The sequence below is a fragment of the Epinephelus moara genome, chromosome 20, assembly GCF_006386435.1.
Source record: "Epinephelus moara isolate mb chromosome 20, YSFRI_EMoa_1.0, whole genome shotgun sequence".
NCBI classification, from domain to species: domain Eukaryota; kingdom Metazoa; phylum Chordata; class Actinopteri; order Perciformes; family Serranidae; genus Epinephelus; species Epinephelus moara.
In genome coordinates this window covers 21,299,077-21,321,821 of record NC_065525.1, presented here as the reverse complement: position 1 = coordinate 21,321,821, position 22,745 = coordinate 21,299,077, and the positions used below count along the sequence as shown (strand labels likewise).

Below are 22,745 nucleotides of genomic sequence, written 5' to 3'. Positions count from 1 at the left end.
CAAGGCTTATAATTTATTTATTTACATACATACAAAATCCAAATAACTCACAAACATGTCTGTTTTGCTTTCTTTTTACACAGTTTTGATTCTTAACACGAACAGACAGAAGGCAGTACATTTCTTATACAAATGCAAAAGAAAAGGAACAGATACCATGAATGTGACAGAAGCCCCTTAATCAGCTCTGTGTTCCTCAATAAGGAGTCGAGAAAAAGAGATGACGAGACATTAAGGCAAGGGCAGGGACACACAGGCCAAAGTAAGGGGTATTAAACACCTTAAAAAATGCTTTCTTCTTCTCTCTGAACCCAGTGGTGAAAGGTGAGGGGTTAAAAAGGGACGGAGAGGAATTAACTTCCGCTCCGAGAGGTTTGACAGACAAGAGGTACAAAAACAAGCATCCAACTAACATCCTGCGAAACCAGTGGATGTGTTTTGTTTTCAGTGAGACACACTGTTAGTCCACTCAAATGAGTCTGTGACCATACACAGGAAGTTTGTTAGAAAACTTCCAGATGCAGTTTTGTTTTGTAACGTTATGTTCCTCGTATAACAGCAGGAGGGCCGTGACGGTTGGAGACTTATTTTTATCCATCAGGCGCAGTCTGCCTTTGACATCAACCAACAAAAAAACGTTGACGTGTAACAGGTAAGAAGAAAAGACAACAACACTGGAATCTCAGGATAATACATTTACATCACCGTGCGGTGAAAATATATAAAAAATGACGATTAGAAATAAATGCAAGAAAAGTACTCTCCCATCACACAGTCACGGTTTGAAAACATTTGTAGTTCACACGTTATTTTGACACAAAAGATTTTTTTTGACACTTCTTTCCTCAGTGTCTGCTGAGGACACTTAACTCCACGGTCATTTTGTTCAGAGCAGCTCGCTCTTCGAGATTCTGTGCAAACATTCAATGCATATCCATACAGTAAACATTTTTATATATATGTATTATATTTATATATATATCTCTATAGAACATGACTTTCCGCAAGTTATGGCAGTACTGTCACACACACACATTTTGCCCCAAGGACAAAATTAGACACAAAAGACAACTGCACTGCTTTTAACTTCTCAGGTTTTTTTTTTTTTTTTTTTTAAAGAATTCACGACACCTTCCACTTAATTACCTTTAATCAGTCACTGTACGTGTTAAATATCACGTTATTTACAAACTGATCTAAAAAGTCAAAATCTGCTGAAAAGTGACTTTCATTTCCTGTAAATGTAGATGCACTTAGTAATTAAAAACCTCAGCCCTGAAGATTTCAAAAAAGACGATAAAGGAGGCATCACTTGCGTTTGTAAGTGATCTGAAAAATACAAGAAAAAAAAAAATGGGGCGTCGCTTGTATTCTTCTGTGATTCAGTCGACGAACTAAAAGATCAGGTGGGCTTTAAGTAACATCTATAGAAACTTTGGATGAGACTGAATGATCAGTGGATCAGATCAGAAGTTCTTACATCATGCCTTAGCACCAATATTACAGAGGAATAAATATCCCTGCATTAGGTCCAGTACTGATCTCTGTGCATGCTCCAAGGCCACTAGAACGTTCTCAAAAGAAACATTGCATACCTCATAAACAAGTGGACGTTGTGTGCAAAACCATCTAAAAATTAATATGTCTCAGAGAATAAAAGCTTTTCTTTTTTTGTTTCCTCTCTCTCTCTCGTTTGTATTTGAGAACATAGTGTAACTAAAAGCTGACCTTTGATCGTCGTCAAAGCTCAGGCCTTGATCCCCCTCTCGTGCCAGTGACCCAGCCACAGACTACACAGTAAAAAACAAACAAGCAAAAAAAAAAAAACGTACCTACAATTTAATCCTGGCTACAATTACGGATCCACAGCTCGGAGCTGGGAGAGAAACATTTGGAGAACATGCTGCATTTATATTTGGTTAAAAAGTGGCATTTCCTAAGTGTTCAGATATTCAGCCACCAGTAGCTGTGTATCTAACTAGTGACTCCAACCTGCTAGTTAGATAACACCAACTACATTACAAAATAAGCATCTACATGGCTCCATGAGTTACCCACTGAGCTGAGCTTCTCTCTGCTCCCCTCAAGATGTAGCAGCTCCCCAGTTCTCTAAGGCTGAAGTGCTTTCCTGCCCCATGTAAGGAATATGTTTACCCCTTTTGACTTGAAAGATATGCAGGAGGAGTCTAAGGGGTAAAAGACTGAGATAGAAGTGGGTGAGGTAACTGTGCTTGATCTAGCAGTTCCTGCTGTGAATGACGACGTCTAGGGAGAGGGAGGTTGGCAGTATGCTCCAAGACTTTGTGCGGAAGTTTGCTTCTTTCATCTCATATCCTCTCTGTCCCAACGCACTTGTCCCAGACTTACAGGTGAGCAATATTTTTTTAAGTATACTACAAGCAAAAAATCGAATTTTGGTGAGTTCACAAATGCTTACAGGAAGAGTGTGCAAGATTTAGGGGGATTTAGTGAAATCTAGTGGTGAGGATTGCAGACTGCAACCAGCTGAAACTTCTCCTGGGTTTAATTCCTTCATTGTTCATGGGGTTTTAACTAGAAGAAGATTTAACCGCAGAGGTCTCTTCCTCTCCAAAATAAGCAGATCAGGTGATTAAGCTGGTAGAAACACTGAATAAAGCGGTTTCACATTTTTAAAAAATTGTTTTGCCGATGCTTTCTTTGCTGAGGGGCTGCTAACTATGGTGGCTGACGTGAAAATGTGAATGGCCCCATCTAGAGCCAGTTTTTGGTTTGTTCATTTTGGGCTACTGTAGAAACAAAGTAGTGCAACTTGGCAATCTCCATGAAAGAGGACCAGCTCCCTATTGTGATATATACAGCTCACTTTAAGGGAACAAAAATACAATGATTCTTATTTTCAGGTCATTATAAACTGAAGAAAGCATACTTATTATATTATATTCCATTTCTGCCAATATATCCCCATAAATCCTACACACTGGACAATTAAGGGTAAGCTTTCGACTTTTTATGAACCTCCAGGAAGTTGTTGCCTACCTGATATAGAATTAGGTGTGTACTTTAGTTCTCTTCCCACTGCGACTGCACCATCGTCCACAGCTGTCATTAAACAAGAGGACCCGCTTTGCAGTGTGGAATCTGATATTTGCTCAAACTGCCATATTTGACAACATTTCGACTTTGTGAACATCCCTAATTCGATTTTACAGGCCTGACATTAGAGACACATGAGACAGGAAAGCACTTAGGAGTCGTGGTAGTTTGTTCCAGGGTGGACGAGGGGAGCGAGGAAGAGAAGCTCAGCGGGGGGAAATAATGCCCCAGCTTTCGCTTGTACTTCCAGGTGCCTCGTTGAGTGGAGGTAGGGGCACCTGTGCTCAGCTACAGATTATGTGACGACCAGGTGTCAGCCGGGTTGGGTCCGAGGTCAGAGTTGTCAGCATGATTCCTCCAGGGCATTGACAACCTGCTCCAGGATATCGGGGCAGTAATCTGCGATCTGCTGGAGAACAGAGTTGGCGTACTCCTGCAGCTCTCCGCTCTCCTTCTCACACACCTCCAGCTCTCGTTCCAACTGGAGAGACAAAGCATGAATTAGTTTCTCTCAACAGACTTTCAACCAGTGGAACTCTGCATTTTCTACACGTTTTCCTAAAATTTGTATATCTGGTCTCATACTTGTTGATTGCATGGAAACGGATTTCCATCTGTATGAGCATCTACTGATGCCAGATACTACACTGATATCAGAATAGAGAGCCCCCATCATCATGCAAATTAAAACACAATATTGGAGCCTGCTATGACTCCCAAACTGACTTTTTTTAAATGCACAGAAACAAAATCTTAATCCAAATCATGACATCAAGAAGGAGTAAAATGAGTAAAAACTTTCTGATTATCTTAAATGTGCCCCAAATTAGTTCAATTCATTCAATTATTATTAATTTAAAAGCAAATTAAATGCTTTCTTTAGATTATTTTTTCCATTATACCTGTAATTTATATACTCGGGGAAAAAAAAAATTACAAATTGGTAATTACACGTTACACTGAATAACTGAGAGCGACTGAGAGTTCCTTCGCTACCTGTTCGACACTCATCTTCTGGAGCTCCTCCTCCCAGTCTTCGGGGTCGCTGTGGTGGTAGTGAGAGGGCGGCGTGAGCTGGCTGAGGATGCTGGGGTCCCGGTCGTGGCAGAGGTCTGTCAGGTGGGCGATGTAGAGCTTGAGCTTACTGCGGTTCTGGGACAGGGCTAGAAGAGGGGGTATCATCTGCAGGACGGGACGAAAGGAAACAGAGTGTGAGGCAGTATGGAGTAAAAAGAGGAGAGACAAGGGTACATTTAAGTCTACACATAAGATGTTTAACGAAGGACTGGTAATGCTTCCATTTTAATGATTGCACATCATGAAAGATCCAAGCACAAGACCCCAACAAGACAAGAGTGAAAAACAAAACACTATCATCTGCATGCACGCTTTTGAAACCATCACCATCTCACATTAGAGCCAGCCATCTTGGATGCATCATTAGAGTATGTATGGATTGTTTTTTTGTTTGTTTTTGTGTATGTGCAGCTCAGCAAATTGTCGTACTCAACCACTGATTAGAAGTTCAAACCGTTATCCAATGCAACACCTGTTTGTGTGGATCAAAATGTGAGGAGCTAATCATCAGCGTCAGTGCAGGGGCATGCAAAGCTATGATGCTTCAGTTTGAGGTAACGAGACTGAGCCAGGATTAAAATCATCCTCTTAGCTTGTGCATGCAAACACACACCACATCCCTTAAGCCACTAAAAAGCAATAAATGAACAGTGTTAAAGGCGTAGGATGAGTGGTAAGATGTCTTTTTCACAGAAAGACCAAGCCAGCCATGATGACAATGGAAGGAATGGCAAAACCACAATGAATAAATGACAAGTCAACATGCCACAGAGCAGCGATGAAGAAAGGTGTGTGAAAGGTCTGGCTTCTCATACGAGCTCACCCTTCTGAACAAAATGGCTGAGAGAGAGAGAGAGGGGGAGGGCAAAAGGTCGGCTACGCCCAAATACCCTCCTCATCATCCTGTTAGCCACAAGGTAAGCCAATCGCAGCGTTACAAAGGAACATTTGGTTAGTATGTATACAAACAGAGAAGTTAAAACGACAGAAGAAAACTTCCATTTTAAAACTATAGTTCCCTTCAGATAGACACCAGTTCAGCCTCCAGACATTACATTGTTAACAAATTAGTTGCAGAATTATTAGAGAAGCTGTTCTAAATAAAAGGTGGGTGAGCTACCTGATCTGGAGAGGGTTTGTGATTTGTCTGGTCAGGAGCAGTCTTCAGATGGTCATCCTCGTAGTTGTCTGCCATCAGTTTCATTCTGTTCTGAGTCTGTAAAATAAAAATGGCAACAATAAAAAACACTTGAGTTACAAAATGAAGAGCTGAAGCTGGAATGGAAAAGTTACTCATGTATAAGCAGTTCTGGCCATCACTTACAACATCTGACTAACATGGAAAGCGTCTCTTTCAGTCATTTCAGTTACCTAATCGATTTCATACTTGGGTGTTTTGTTGAAAACCAAAGGGAGTGCAGTGTTGAGTGTGAGCGCTTGTGACCTACGGGACATATTCATTAGTAGTGCTTTATGTCCACACAGTGTACTGTACTGAAAGGGCATTAGAGCTGAGTATCATTTGTTTTGTTGGGATACTGGTTATAAAACGATACTTTAAAAAAATGTTAGGCTAAATTTGCTTGCGATCTTTGAGGCAAACCCCTTTCACTGTAATCAACTGGTGGCAAGCAATTCGCAGGAACTTGTCTTGGGAATTGTAGAATTTATTCACTGACAGATAGCCTAAACTGTAGACACAGTGCACTGCTACGTTTATCTTTATACTCTCTGCTCTCGTCACTGGAGCCTTATTTTCACGCTTTATCATCAGACATACACGTGCTCACGCTCTCTCTTAGCCGCACACAATCTGGCACTGAAACATTATGATTCAGTCTGGTAGGTACCAGTTATATAGGAACCAGTGCCATATTGTCATTGGGTTTTGGTACCATAGCCCAGAGGGAAGCCCTATTGAATGTTACACTGCTAAGCAACTCCATCACTCACTACAGAGCATTCAAGAACAGATAAAGTAAGACAGACCGGAAAGCCTGGCCATGTGACACTGTTGCAAAATCAAACAGCGATGTAACTTTCAGGATGAACACTTCTGTTCTTGAAAATAACAGAGCTTTAACTTAATCAATGTCATAAAATGTTTGTGTGGGCTTCTGCACTCAAATGAAACGTACACCAGCATTGCAAGGGGACGCAGCTATGTCATGGCAGGTGTATTGCTCAATACCAAGGACACTGCAGTGTCAAGTGAAAGCTGCAAGCAGCAATACTGGAGGCCAAGCACATTTTGAACAGACACTACACTAGTTTTATTCAATAGCATTATTGGTTTTGTGAGGTTTGTGGGTGTGGCTACAGCCTCAAATCAAGTCCAGCTATGTTAACAAGAATCAGACAAAAAGCCTTTTTCAGAGAGCACCTTTTGACTCACAGTAAGAAAAGCACAGGTGTTTCTATTCAAATGTCTCATTGATCCATGACAGTATGACAGTGAACCAGCACGCACAATACCAGGACCCTGTAACTGAAGCAGCTACACAGAATTCATTATTTATTTTACACTTGTGTTTGTCCTACTGTGACATGTCAACGTAACGGACAGGTCCCATCATCACAGCAGAAGTCGGCAGAACTCAAATATTTTGAGCCTGAGGAAACATTTTGCAGCTACGAATAGATGCCCCCGGGATTGTTAAAAACTTAAAAGTTTCTGTAACCTTTAAAAATGTAAAACATTTAATATAAATGTGTATATAACTGCTTTCAATCTGTTTTTAACAGAACTGGACACTGAGTGAAGTAATTACTGGTTTCTATTTAAATCTTGCTTTATCTTTTACATAATAGCCCCAGTTTATATTTCAAAATAAACTGACCACATGAAAATAATTATAATTTCCAAAAATGATTCTGGAGGAAAACACTGTATATGTCTAAAACCTTTGTGCAGAGCCTGCGTACAGAGAAACAAACAGAACCCTGTTTAATAAGGAGCCATTGTTTCACTTTACTGTTTAATTGGCTCGTGGTTGAAGAGTGAGACAGAGAGAGACAGTATGATTTGAATCTAAATCCAGGAACTTCAAATACTGTTGGTAGAAAAAGTTAATCCCTCGTGTGACAGATAATCCTCATGAGACATAATTTACTGGTATTTGGCATGCATCTCTGCAGTGTCCCTGATGATAACAAACTATTGTCTCTGAAAAACTGTCTCTTCAATTTTTTTCTCTTCAAACACCCAGTCCCTGTGCTCTAGTCCCTACTCTCAATCATGTTCCGTGTGAGGGACGTTTAGGAAAGATAAATGCTAATAACATGAATGTGTGTGATCACAATGAGGCTCTCTGAACTATTGGAACATCTCAGTCATGATTTCCCCTCCACAGACACCAGCAGCCCCCATCCCACCTGCTGTTTGAGCTGCTGCACCAGTCTGTCCTTCTCCCGCTTCAGCAGAGCCACCTCGTCCTGGGTCTTCTTCTTCTTAGAGGAGGACAGCTCCAGCAGGGCAATGTTAGCGTCCTTTTCGCTGATAGCAGCCAGCAGCGCCTCCTGCCTGTTTGGTGGGGATGAAACAACATGGCATTTAACCACATGAGTAAATAGCTCAATTATCATTTATTATTCATTGCAGAAAATCATCCTGCCAGCTGGGGAAGGCCAGAATAGGATGACATTTTACAAGATGAAGGCAGCAATCGATACTCAGAGTCTGTTCTACCCTTGTGTGTACGTGTGTGTGTCTTACTTCATCTCCAGCACCTCCTCCAGGTGTTTCCTACGCTCAGCTCGCAGGGTTGAGAGGTGCGCCTCTTTCTCACACAGAGATTGCTGGGTGGAGGCCAGCTTGGCCCTCATGGACTCCAGCTCCTGNACACACACACACACACACACACACACACACACACACACACACACACACACACACACACAATTAAATCATAAATTGAGTAAAACAGATTACCTAAAACCAGCAGAGAAAGCTTCTTTGTTTGACTTGCCAGTATAAAGTGCTCTAATAAGAGGCAGGGGCAGCAGAATTCATATGGGCTTTTGGGAAGGGCTAGGGGTCAACTATAACACAGATACCATTAAAGAACTACAGCACGAAATTTTATTTACCTGGTATTCATTTAACAAAGGCACAAGAGTACCATTGTTTCATATCAGTACATACCCTTATTACAAGTGATTGAATGAAAGAGTAACCCATCCCCAATTGATCATTTCTACTGGCTACTTGATGTACGAGCCGACCGTTTAATCTGCATTGCTATGTAAACAAACAGCAGGTAAACAAAATGGCATGAATATTACACAGGCTGGAAACAGCAACACCTTACAAAATAATGCAATCCAACAACATTAAACTCAAATTCCCCCAAAATGATCAAACGTCACACGTACTGCAGGGTTGTTGTGTTATTGCATGAGTTGTGGAGGTGTTGCTGTTATTGTGTCCACCCCTGTTAAGTGTTGTTGCTCACTGATGGCGGGCGTACATACTGGGCTCATACCTTTGACAACTTTAAGTGGGCGAGGTTGGACTCATGCATTGGTTTGAGTGAGTGCTTCTGAGAGGCAGTGTGTAGCGGAGAGAAAACAAGAGAAAACGACAAGCAAAGATAAAAGAACTGAGAAAGAGATGGAGGCCAGAGGAGAGGAGAGGAGAGGAGAGGAGAGGAGAGGAGAGGAGAGGAGAGGAGAGGAGAGGATGAGAAACACTACAATGGCAGCAAAAAGACGAGGGAGAAAGAATCTCAGTTTATGAAGGCGTTTCTTTTTTCTGTTTATAGATGTGTGAAGATATGGAGGTACCGTATGTGTGATCCTTTGGGATAATTAATATTGCTTTGTCATGCTTTTGTGTGTGTGTGTGTGTGTGTGTGTGTGTGTGTGTGTGTGTGTGTGTGTGTGTGTGTGTGTGTAGTCCTGGAACGCAACTAAGTACATTTACTCAAGTACTGTCCTTAAGTATAAGTTTGACATGCTTGTTCTTTAATAGAGCATTTACATTTTATGTTTCTTTACACTTTCCCTCCACTACATTTATTTGACACTTTTAGTTACTCAGTGTTTCCCCTTGAATTTTTTCCCAGCAGGCGTGCTGAAGGGCCTCAGTTTTATTTTGCACCATTGGAATACAGTTAGTGTTTCTGCTGACACGAGAAGGGCTTCAGATTTATATTTGTATACAGCTGTAGAGGTCAACTTATGCTTAATAAAATGCTTGTCATACCCCATATGCTGTTATAATCGCCCCTGCAACAGGAGGAGGGCAGATCTAACTGTTGACATCTAGTGTTTCAATCAATACTGTGACTCTAAACTACCTGTAAAAACATTTGATTGCGGTCAACAAGTAGAACACGGATACAAGTTACCTACGTAAAAATTGTATCCAAATAGTTGAAGAGGTTTTTGAGTAATGACGTTAAAACCAAAACTTATTACTACTGTCCTAAACGAATATCGACCGATAACAATCTGTGGGAAATTGATCGGAGTACCCTTATCTAGTGGGGTTTGATTTTGATTGATAATAAGCCAAATGCATATATGGGAAACACCGATTACTTTTTTACATTAATACTGCATAGTCCACTCATCACTTTACACTTTATTCCAGGGCTGGTTGGCCTTCTTTAACCTTTCGTAGGCTCAGTCACTGGTATTTGTTCATTTATAAAGCCATACTGGGTAAACTCCCTTTGTACATTTGTACTTTGACTGAACAGAGATCTGATTGTAGCTACAGTCGGAGATCTCAAGACTTAGTTTTGTTGTCTGTTCCAAGTGCTCGGACTGAGCTGGGAAAGAAAGCTTTTATGTGCTCTGCTCCTCTCGTTTGGAACAAACTTTAAAAAAAAAAGAGTTAAAACTACGTGAACTCAAGCTCAAGTACAAGGATGAATGGGTCCGCTGTGTCTTATCATTGTGCGCAGGTCTTCTAATATTTCTACATGTTACTGTGTATCTTTTGTTTTTTATTGTGTGGTTGTTCGGCTGAAACTTTTTGTTTGCTGCAGTCTGTGCCAGGTCTGCCTTGTAAAAGAGATTGTTGATCTCAATGGGACTTACCTGGTTAAATATGGGTTTGAAAAAATAAAAAGAAAGGAAAAAAAAAACATATAATATGCTTATATGAGATGATGCAGTACTTTACTACCAATCTAGTGGTACACAAAGTATCTAAAATTGGCTCCACATTGACGAACTACAACATTAAAATGCTCTTATATGTGTTAGTAATAAAAACAGAATATTATAATACATTTTGCTGACAATACAGCTTTACTTTTACTTAAGTAGCATTTTGAATTCAGGTCCTTTACTTATGTTGGAGTATTTTTAGACCATGGTATATCTAAATGTACTTCAGTAAAGTATCTGTGTACTTCTTCCACCACTGTGTGTTCTGGAGGAGTCGTGTACCTGTTTCTCCTGGAGCGAGCGGGCAGCCTCCTCCTGTGCCAGCACCATCTCTCGCTCAGCAGTGATCTGAACACTCTCTCTCAGGGCTTCCTCCAGCTCCTCTATACGCTCTGACTTCTGACGCAGAGTGTCCTTCACAACAGGAGTAGGAAGAGGTCAAATTATGTTGGGTTTTTTTGGACACTGATCTAGTGACTTTGTTCTAATGCAAGGTTAATACGAGGGATCTGCACTCATGCCCCACCTTCACCTGCTGGGAGCTCTCGGACATGTTGTCCTCCCTTTTCCTGGCCTCCTCCATGAGTCGAGCGTTCCTGCTCTTCTCCACCTGCTCCTTGTGCTTCAGAGACGCCACCTTCTTCGACTGGTCCTTCATCTGCCTACAGGAGCACCATAGCATACATTGGAGAAGTTACACGTTATGTACATGTATGGGTTAAATCTATGGTCCCACTTTATAAGTTAATGTAATTTTTTTTAATTCAATTTGAAAAGAGATGTTATGTTAAGTACAGTTATGCACCAAATAAATTTGTCTGATTCCAAAGGGAGAGCTTTTTACTTCCAAAAATGGCACATCAAGCGCAGCAAGCATATTTAATATTTAAATTCTAATGTTTTGTTGACTCACATATTGCCACATCAATGATCACCCATGTTGAATGTTTTGATGCCAGTTATGATTGTAGCCAATTGTCAGTGAATACAGCATCAGGCAGCAAATGAAAGGCATTTGCAAATCAAATGTGGACATAAAAAGATGTCAGATAATGAGAATCTACCCTTTTTAAACACACTGAAATGACACTCAACAACCACAGCCTTACAGAGCTTATTTGGCCAGATTTTTAACAGCCCTGCACAAAGTCAATGTAAGATTTTACTCAGGGTGAAAGACAGAAAAAAATAAGAGAGCAAGAAGAGGAAAAACGGCCATGAACAGAAGAGGGAAGACAAAGAGTTCAATATGTCAAGACAAGGCAGTTGCTTGTGGCACCACATACTATGGCGAGGTAAGAGGTGGAGAGAAACTCAGGAGCGAAATGTGAGAAGAGAACAAAACAGAATAAAAGGATACTGGGGCCGGGGAAGAGAGAAAAAGAGCAGATACTAACCTGGAGGCCAAACTGGTGGGGTGAGAGATTTCCGGTGAAACGCAAGAAAGCAGTAAAGAGAAAAACAGACCAGGAAGATGAATCAAGTGAGGAAAAAGAGAAAGCAGGAGGGGAAGGGGGCTCATTCACATCAGCTGGAGGATTATGTGGTGACTCTGGTGTCATAAGATTTCATGGTTGACCACATACACATACAAGTGCAAGACAAAGAGAGCAGAAAGATGGCTTGCCTATGCAAACTATTATATCTGTATAACAGGTCTGCTAATAACATTCAGCACATCAGCTCTCAGAACCACCAGGATGCAAAATGGTAGACAGCCAAATGACATTAGAATCCATTTTTTATGTGCTCGGGGAAACAATCTCCAGAGGGACATGATGTCATTGAAGGAAAATTTGCATCAGTGATGAGTAACAGTGGTCACAAGTCCAAGATAGCAGGGATGAAATAGAAAGTAGAGTGAAGCCATCTAACACCACAAAAAAACAACAGCAAGCAAAAGTCTCAATCATTAACTTCTGTAACACAAAGTCACAACAAAATACATACACTGTGAATACTAAAGACACTACCCGGGCTAAGGAACACAAACCACCTGCACATAAAACTAACACACATTCAATGAAAGGGACACATGTCAAATCTGACAGCCCCACAAGCCGAGTGCCATCTAGTTCCTTTATATTTAAGAGAAGACACACATCTCTACAGCCGATATCTCCAAGACTAGGCAACACACATCAAAACTTTCTAGATTAAAAAATAACACTACAGGTAAGAGAAGAATAATATATATTTTTGGGGTGAACTGTCCCTTTAACTACTCTCAAATAACAAGGCCAAGGCTTGAACACATGGCACACAAAAGAAAAGACTTCTGAGAGAGACTACAACATGCACGTTCCACCAACCTCTCCAGCTCATTGATCTTTTTGTCCTTGTCATTCTTCTCATTCTCCATTTCCCGAAGGATTTCCAGCAAGCGGTCCACTTCAGCCTGGGCCTTCCCAGAATCCTCTTTGTGGCGGGCCACTTCCTGTTCGAGGTTCTTAATGCGTTCGGCCAGCTCAGTGTTAGCCTGAGCCTCCAGGGCTGCGTTTTGAGCCTGACAAAGGATGGGAAGCTGGTTAGCAAGCACTTGTATTCAGCATCCACAGTTAGGGGTTAGATAACAAACAAAATCACAATCATATAAAAGTAAACATATAGCAGCATTATGTAGAGCTGTCTGGTTTCTTTATTTGAGGATCTCACTCTCTTAAGCTGATTCTCCACTTTGAGTAACTCCTCCCTCTTCTGCTCCAAGGCGATCTCCATACTCTTGAGTTTGGAGTCCTTCTTCAGCCCAGAGGAGGCCAGGGATGATGCATGCTCCTTCAGGTCCAGCAGAGATGTCTGTACATACACACACACCCACATACACAGAAATAGAGATGAACCTCTTCCAGCTTATCGAACTAACAGAGCATGGGACTGAAGAGACTGAAAATACATTAGATCTAATACAGGCAGCCATGACTCATCGTAAAGTAAGACTAATGGAAAAAAAGCTGACAGTAATGTTTCACTGTATTAATAGAATCACAGTAAACAAGAGTTTGCCTGTCTTTGTGCGAGCTCGTGTTCCTGCAAGCGTTTCTCACCTCTCTGTCTGACAGGTCTCCCTGCAGTAAGCTCAGTTTCTCCTTCAACTCCTTCAGTTCCTTCCTGTTACAGTCAAGCTCCTCCGTCCTCTCCCGATCGTCTCTGTCTCGCTGCTCTTTTAGACGCTCGATGATGCGCTCCTAGGAGGAAGTAAAGAATACCATCTCACATGCTGCCTTCACAGACATAACTGATCAACATACATACGTTGCTACAAATAAGGACTCAGAAAATAAATACAATGTACAATTTGTGCAGACATAGACTCACTTTTTCTGCAAGAGACTCCTCCAGTGTGGTGAGAGCTGTGTCAGTGTTGGAAGTGTCCGCCTGCAGAGACTTTACTCTCTCCTTCAGACTGCTCATCTGCTTCTCTTTGTCCCTCAGCTGCTCCTGCAGGTTCTCAATCTGCAGAGCAAACACAAGCACCGTCCGTCAAAACGAACATCAACCACAGGACACACATTTTAGAAGGATGACGAATGCATGCGGTCATTTCAGACAACACAATCTTTGAAACAGTTCTTAGTCCAAATCACCTTTTTCTGGAGCACATTGACTTTGCGCTCCTTAACCTCCAGCATGTCCTTGAGGTCGTGGATCTCCCCGTTGAGCGTGCCCTTCTCTTCTGACATTTCTTGTATCTGCTTGCTCTTCTTATTCAGAGTTGTCTCCTTCTCTTCCAAGCGCAGGCGCAAGGCATCCACCTGGTCAGGGAGAAGTGACCAACTAAAGTGTCATACTCACAAAATCAAAGTGGTCAAAAGCAAAGGAAACAGGAAAACGTCCTTCACATATGGTAACTAGGATTGGGTATTTAACTCAGTACTTTTAAGGGTACTGACTGAACTACATTGCTACTACAAGGTAACGATTCACATTATATCCATAGGTACCAAATGTCAATACCACTCGGGATGACCTACCCAAACGATGTTCGCATTTGCAGTGGGTTTAAGAGCTGAAACAATATATTCCAGAAACACACCCATACTTTTAACCATATTTATAAAGGAATTTGTACCTTCTTACAGATATTTCCTACTTGACGAAACTACCTACTCTACTTTTAGCTATATTTATAGAGGGCGTGGCCCATTCCAATAGATCTATCACTACTGTTGGGTCATTCTGAGTGGGTAGCTCTATTTATTAGTACAACTGGTTTAGACAAGAGGTACAAGTGCTGTGAAGTGCCCAGAAGCCTGGAAGCCAGTCAGAGTTTCTGCGTCCCGTTTATTTTCTCTTCTATATTATTTTACAGCCTAGTGTCACTACTATACGAGTACACACACGCCCATGCACATAAACACACACAGACAGACATACAGAGACAGAAGATTGCCTCTATGTGTGATTACAAAAGACAAGAGGAGCAGAGCTGTGTTTTAGTCTACTACGTCACCTCTGCAGCTTGTTCAAAAATTACATTTTTGTTATTAAAGAAAAAGTAAAGTACTGAGAAAAAGGTACTGTTGGGTTCCAGTACCAAATTCCAGGTTCTAATATCGGTTCTACTGTGAACAGTACCCAACCTCAGTGGTAACATCTGTCCTTTTGTTTGTAGTATTATTGGTCAGAAGAAGAAAGGACAAGTCTTATTCCTCGCTCCACAACATATGTACCTCTAAAGTGCTCTTGCTTTACACCTATGCCAAAGTCCTCTGGGCAACAGTACATACATACCTCTGTCTGTAAAATGGCAGCTCGCTGCTCCTTGGCAGTGAGGGACTCCTTGAGAACTTCGATGTGCTGCTTGCTGTCTGAGAACTGATTGGTGAGCGTCTCCAGCTTGGTCTGCAAACCAAGCAGCTCAGTGTCCTTCCTCGAGAGGTCCTGCTTCACCTGCTCCATCTGAAAAAGACGAGGCCATTGGGGGGGAAAAAGAGGGAGGGAGGAAAATGAAAGTCTGAGTCTCACTTCTAAATTTAAGATTTACCACAACAGTTCAGTCAAATTAAACTCCATCTCATGCTGTCACGGACCTTGTTTTTCATGAATTTCGTGTGGCTGCGGTAGACCTCCATCTGCTTCATCTCCTCCTGACGCTCCTCACAGCTCAGGAGTCCATTGGATTTCAGCATTAGCAGCTCCTCCTCCATGTCTCTCATGCCCCGCTCCATTGAATTGATTTTTGCATCCTGGGGTTGATGAAGAGGATTTCACAGACACAACATGAACATGTGCGATCAGACATTGCACAAACATACTCACTCACACTTGTTTATTTAAATCCTCACCTTCATGTCGATAACAGTCTGTAAAGCCTTAGTTTTGGTGGATTCAGGGGTTCCCTCGTAACGACGATGCAGCTCCTTTTGACAGATGAAGACGAACACGTTTTATGTATGTAAAAATAACTACAACGATGAAATGTAATGTTACATCTCCCATGGGTGGACTGGATATTACCTCTCTTAGTGCATTGATCTCTCTGTCCCTCTGGTCCAGTAAACTCTCAAGGTGATGTCTGTGCATCTCTGCATCAGCCAGTCTCCTGGTCCGCTCCTGGTCCTCCTCTGATGCTTTGGCAGATGGCCCTGAGACAGAGTGTGCAACACCTTGGTTACCATGATGAAGTAGGTGAAACGACATTCATTTCATCTATCAAAGATATTCTGTGATGTTTAAATGGGTTTTGGGCTTCCTCTTAGTTTCCTGCATCTGGTTTGTAAAGTGTGATGTCTCTGATATTTTGTGTCACCAAAGGACACACACCTATACAAAGGCCTCTGCATGAAGAAGTCAGAGATTCCTAGCCTGAGAAGCATGCTTGGGTTAAAGCATGCATCGTGGTTAGTTTATGGAGCACAGAAACCCATATTTGGCCAGCTGGGGAAAGAGCTTGGGTGGAGCTGAGGGGGAAAAAGCAAGCTGCAACCATCACAGCTTTAAATGATAGCCCGAAACCAAAACCTGAGATCAAAAATGTTTGTGAAAGAAACCCAGTGACTTGGTTTCCTGTTGTCTTAAATGCTGTTTTGCAAACGAATCAGAAACTACTGGGTAACAACAACTGCTCCATAGCAACGCTCTGCACTGGCTTCAACATTAAGCCAGGGTGATATACTTTGGTAGGATCAATTAGCTTCAAACGTCTCTCCTGAGGCTCAACCCTACCTTTGCTCTGTAGCATCTCCAGAAGTTTCTTGATGGACTCGTCTCTGGCTCCCAGGGTTTGCTTCTGTGTGTCGATCCTCAGCTCCATCTCCTCCAGGGTCTTCCTGAGGAGGAAAAGCTCTTTGGCCTGCCTCTCGTGCTCGGCCTGTAACCGTCGGTAGTTCTCCTCCGTGGGTTCAGATGTTAGGGCCAGGTCCCGGCCCTGGATGGCGGGGTCTTGCTGGAGCAGCTGGTTTAAGTCCCTCTGGATCCTCAGCTCATCTTGAAGAGCTTGAACAGTCATCTGAAGATGCTAGAAACAATCAAGAGACACAAATGTATTTCTTGACATTCATATCGTCTTCTGTTTGTTTATTGGACTTTATTACAAAATGATTTACAAGAGGGTTAGATGAGGTGAGGGAAATGTATGTATATTGATTATCTGAACAACACAGGGGCTGCTCCCATCCCACTTTATTGTTATGGATCCTGTCAGAATATTGTGTTACAGCATGTTAAAAATCAGCCTCTAATCATGACTGAAAATTCAGCAGTGCCCTGACAGATGCACCCACAACAGCAGGGCTTTGTGGACAGTGTTACGTTTCATGCCCAGAGAAATACAAGTGGTGAAACACAATCAGCCCCGTATAGTATTGCATTGTTTGTGGCATCTGACGCCACGGACACTTGGCAGAGCTGCTGTGAGACAGTGACACAAGGCTGTGTTACACTCTGGTCTGAACCAGCTGTGAGCGTTTGCAGACGACAGAACAAAGAGAGAAGTCAGTGTCTGCCTTCGTTTTTCTCTGTCCTCCTCCTCCAGCCCCCTCCCTTTTTCTTCCTTTGTCATGCTCTCCTTCTCCCTCCACCGGCACACACACTATTCTCCCCATCACACACACTATTCTCCTCATCACACTCACTATTCATCTATACCTTGCTTCTTGTCCTATCTCTTCCCTCCAATACACTCACCTCTCCTCTCACTAACCCTCCCTCTCCATCACCCTCTCCACCCCGTGACTAAGGCTGACTCACTGCTGTGACTGCACCGATCCATCCCCCCTCCACATAAACACAGGCAGATGCATGCACGGACAAGCACGGAAAAACACATACACACACACCTTCTCCTATCCTCAGCTCACATATTCTCACTTTCTCTGCCTGAGGAGAGATAACAGTCGGGCGTTTGAGAGAGAGCACAAAGAATAGGAGATGTGATGCACCAACTAAACTGATCCAAACACTAGGACGCAACTCCTGAGGACGCAGTGCACACAGAGTCAGACCTCTGCTACCAGTCAAAATGGTAAAGATGCTCAGTGTGTGATGCATACTTTTTTGATTCTCCCTCTCTCTTATCTGCTCCACTAATATGTGCACTACTGTAAAACAGTTGATCACTGGCAACTCACAACATCCTGTGATAAATGTGATATTTTATCCATGTGGGAAGGAGGGTTTTGCAAGAAATAACTGATGATGATTAGGTGGTACACACTATTACAGACTAGATAATAGCAGTTACTTATCAAAAAGACTGACAGGCATAACTGCCTTGCAGAAGGGATTTTTGGAAAAGCTGTGACCAGCACTCGCATCACCATGGTGAGCACAGAAACAGAAATGGCACACATAAACATACAATTGCAGACGTATGCACTGGACCTACATATAATGAGGGCATGCAGCTTAACTAAGGTGGTAATTAGCCAAATGCCTTTGTATGTGGTTGTGTGTGTGTTTTCTGCTGCATGTGTGCCAGCGTGGGAGGTGGAGGCTGACATATGAAAGCAGACATCTTTAAATTACAGCACCCACTGATTAGCCCTGTGCTAGTCGGGCATTACTGGGAATTAGTCCACAGTGTGATTCTGTGACTCAGCAGGAGTGAAAACAGCAAATTATACACATCTGCCCATCCATTAAGAATCGCAGTGAAACAAAGACTATTTCTCTTCACTAATGACACTTGATTTGCACAATTTGCACAACAAACTGTAGGGTTTAAACACAGACCTCGTGCCTGTACTTATTCACTTATTCTTACGAAATACATTTTTGTTTAATTTGTGCATACAGTGTGTTGTGTGCTGACACAGACTGCTGAACAAGGAACTGGACTCAAATTCTGCAAAGCTAGTGTCTCTATTCTTTAGATCTAGAGCCAAGGAAATAAAAAAAACTTGTGAAAAATTGTCACCAAAGTAATAAAAAGGGAATGGAGGGCATATGAAAATGCTGGGTTTCTGCTGCTGAAATCAGAAATGAAGGTATTTGAATGAATGGCAACACAACTTCAACTCTAATCAGTCCAGTAGACTGTTGTATCCTTCATTTTGATATTTCGAAAATATGATTAAAGTGTTGGAAGTAAAGTTTTTATATGGACTTCCTTTGAAAGACAAATGTATAACTGCTGTTCTTAAACAGCACATAAAAGTGCTATTTAAAACTGCTCCTTTATTACTGCAACTTGTGACAACACTCTTAAGTTGGTTTCTTATTTTCTGCAGTGGTTAAACTACTACACACATACACAGTTTTAAATCTGCACATTCCCCACATTTTCCTCCTGTTCACCACATCCAGCGATTTCTAAAACATACAGAAATGCTAATGCAGCCATTAGACTTAGGGCCTCTTTCATCTATTAAGCATGAGCATATAGCTGCATATAAGAGGATTAACTAGATGTTAAAAACCTGCCTCTAGCCTGAGCAGAGAGAGAAGAACGAGAGAGAAACACACTTGCACTACCTCGGCAGATTGATGACTCCGTTTTGATTGATAAAAATAACTTGATGAGATCAGACACGGATAATTTTAAAGCAAAAACATCTATTGAAATGAATACAAGGGAACACTGACCTGTGCTTCATCTTGAATCACACGGTACTGTTCCTTCCAGACAGTGATCTTAGAAACCTCATCTTTCCTGAGAGCTCGCTCCTTTTTCAATTCTGGGCTCCAGAAAGTCTTGATAGAATTCATGGAGGAGCTGAGCTTGCTCTCCTTAACTTCCACTTCTCGACGCAGCATCTCATTCTCACGTAGAACCTGAGAAAGCAGAAAAAAGGAGTAGAACACAAATGCTGTGAGTGGTCTGTCGAACCAAGCAAGTCAACCTCTGATCAGAAATTCCAAATTATTTACAGAGAAAATCTGCAAACTTTGAGAAAAATTAACAAAATACCTCTTTCAGTTGGGCCTGCAGGTCCAATATTGTGTTGTCTCTGGCCTGCCTTAGAGAGTGGGGCACAGTGGAGGCCATGTGGTGGTCCCCAAAAGCCAGAGCATCACCTGCCATCATGCCTGCTGGCAGCACAGCATTGGCTGGCACTGTGGTGGAGATGTTGGGGGTGCTAGCGGCCACGACTCCACTGCTGCTACCCCTTGACCCATATGTCACCCTCTGTCTCCCCATGGTCGTCACTGTCCCGCCAGTTTTGGGAAGATGGTCGCCTGCCATGGCCACCTCATTGTCACTCAGGTACATGGGTCCTGAGGTGGCGTACGCAGCGTTGAGGGACTGGATGTTCTCCATGGAAAGCGTCTTGCCTCCTGCTCCACCAGGACCCCCTCCACTGCCTCCAGTGCTGTTGGTGCGACGGTGTCCCATCCGAGGAGAACGGGGAAGGCGAGGGGAGCGGCCAGATCCTTGATTACCGGTGCCACCTCCATCTCTTCCACCACTATGGTTGGCATCCCCTCTGCCAACAGAGCGGGCACTACCGTACATCTTCTGCTAAATAGAAGAATGGAGCTGACAGCAAAACTTATGACCCCAAGTATCTGTATAAATTCTTGCCGATTTTGTGATTGGGGCTGTCACCAGCTGTGTGAATATGAGGTGGTGATCCTGCTTCAACTGGAGTCGACGGGCGCAATGTTCATGATAGAATAGAGGTCTGATGCTCTCCACTTTCAGGGGCAGACAATGCTGACAGATTTCCTCTTCCAACAGGGGCTATCCAGTGTTACAAATAATGACACCAATCTGCAAAGAAAGCACAGTTGTTCTCTATAAATTGCAAGGAAATAGCATGAATAAAGCACTGGTTATCAATTGATAAGACGAGAACCACATGCAGTATCAAAATCCAGCTGCATCTGCATCAAACTCTAGCCACCCCATATCAAACAACATGCAGTCCACTGGGAGTCATTAAAAGGGGTCTGTATCTATCTCCAGCACAATGGGCAGTGGTGTAGTGGAGGGTATATGCAAGTATACAAGGTATGCCCACCTTTATTTCTTGCAGTTTTCAGTATACCTACAAATCAGCCAAAAAGCCGTTGGAAATACATTTGAGCGTAAACCCACCTTCTCCTCAGCAACCTCTCCATCTACCTAGTAGTACACCCACCTCCTAATCTACCATTACACCACTGAAAATAGCAACTAGTACATTTAATATTTGGTTGACTTTTTAACATACAGCACAATGAGAGTGATTGAGGATGTCCATTGTTGGTTTCACTGTCTTAACTGGATCCCCTCCTGCAGTACAGACAGTTATGTAACTGTTTAAAGTCATGTCTAAGAACAAAATTATTCTCAGATGGTTTCCTTTAGACAAAGTCACTGCTAGTTCATCTATAATGTACATATAAATACACTATATCTACCTGATAACACAGATGTGGAACAGTATTGGAGCCACTGATTTTAGGTTTATCCTCAACAGAGGTTAGGTTAAATGCTGTATCGTTGTAACCGATGGTAAGTCATAACCGTTATGTCAACCTTGTCACACAGCTTGGCTTAAAATGTCGAAATATAACGTTACGAGCGGGTTTAAATGTACGGAAATGTGTCAGACTATGTTGGTTTGTGATTCATATTTGGTTTTTAACTGAATTTCCACCCCAGCCATTTAACACTGGGTAGTCTGCGTGGCCTTGCTAGCAGCTAACGTTACGTTAACTTACCGGCTAACAGTAACGCCTGACATTTCTACTTTTCACGTCGTGTTATCTTTAAATAGTTGTCGTTTGCTTGACGTGTATTTAAAATACTTCGTATATTTTGTCTGCGGGATAAATCCTGAAGCTCCCAGTCATTTCCCAATGTGCTGACGCTATGGATTAAAACTAGCAAGGGAGGGAAAAAGGGATTGTCCATGGTGGACATTGTCAGGAAAAAAATCTTACTGCTCGTACAGCTGAAGGCAAATTGAAATAACTGTCTGTCAAATTATTAGCTAGATAGCTGACTTGATAAGTTCACAAAATGTGGTGTCAAAATGTAACACACTGTACCAAAATCAAAGCCTTTTGCACAAGCCTAACGATACGGTTCAGGGTCTGCTTTGGAGACACCCACATCAAACCATATCCATTTTCCCCACCTCTACTGAACGGCTTTTCATTTGAAGCTTCGTTTTTTCATTCAGAGCTTCTCATACCTAGCTGTGAGTCTGGTGACTATCAAGGAGAGAGCTAAAATATCAAATGCAAATACGCTTAACGTTAGCTCGCCGTGACATATGGAGGCTAGTCCATCCAATCTATGTGGTCAACCAGAACCTCTATTTTTTCTCGCTAACACAATAGCCAGTGGTGAAAAACCTCTCCAAACAAACTACCTTTCTCGTTGTCTGGTGGAGCTCAGACCGGTGCCACTACTGAATCCTCTGTCGATCGGAAATCGTCTGCAAAACCCGTCATTTTACGTTAAATACTCGATAGATGTCTATCTGATTTTCCCATCTTTTCGCCAGCAGTACCAGCGGCTCAGGAGAGCCAGGGCGCCTCAGTGACGTCAAGCCTCCTGTGCGCGTTCACGACAGTCTTCCTCGCCACGCTTGAATTTTAAACGCGCGGTCACGAGCTTAGTGGTTGGTGAGTGTGGACAGCAACGGAAATCAGAGTGACCAACATTTTTGACCAAAACACACAGCTTTCAATAAATATCGCGAGATTAGTAAAAGTTGTGGTTAACTCTGGAGTCTCAAAATTAAATTTAGTAGTCAGCAGGCAAAAACGTCAAAGTAGTTTAACACAATTTATAATATCAACCTCTAATACTACCAATAAAATATTAGACATTGTCAATATACTGTCTCTAGCAGTGACTTTTTCATTTTGTGTTAAATAATATAAAAGAAAATACATATGTCATGCTTAGTCAACAACTACCAGCAGGGGGCAGTGCTTACCTGTAGGAAATCTTCATCTCTGAAATGGTTGCTCAAAAAATACACATATGCTGATTGTTTTCCTGTTTTACAAAATTGTATAAACGAAATTGAGATATATATATATATGCAGCCAGGCATTTGTAATCTGATTTTTTAAACAAGAACAGTAATCCT

At 42.2% G+C, this 22,745-nt stretch overlaps 1 protein-coding gene across 1 annotated transcript; it reads right to left on the bottom strand.

Moving 5' to 3' along the window:
- Positions 1–22,201, bottom strand: LOC126407663 (ELKS/Rab6-interacting/CAST family member 1-like). Its single transcript, XM_050072758.1, has 20 exons — positions 22,017–22,201; positions 19,622–20,425; positions 19,297–19,485; positions 16,438–16,729; positions 15,730–15,857; positions 15,558–15,632; positions 15,303–15,458; positions 15,004–15,171; positions 13,857–14,024; positions 13,588–13,725; positions 13,317–13,457; positions 12,928–13,068; positions 12,585–12,778; positions 10,799–10,934; positions 10,545–10,686; positions 7,868–8,018; positions 7,528–7,675; positions 5,273–5,368; positions 4,072–4,257; positions 1–3,556 (listed from the first exon to the last, which is right to left on the bottom strand). The coding sequence occupies exons 2-20, from the start codon at positions 20,165–20,167 to the stop codon at positions 3,419–3,421; spliced, it is 3,333 nt and encodes a 1,110-aa protein (XP_049928715.1). The 5' UTR covers positions 20,168–20,425; positions 22,017–22,201; the 3' UTR covers positions 1–3,418.
- Between the last annotated feature and the right edge of the window lie 544 nt (positions 22,202–22,745).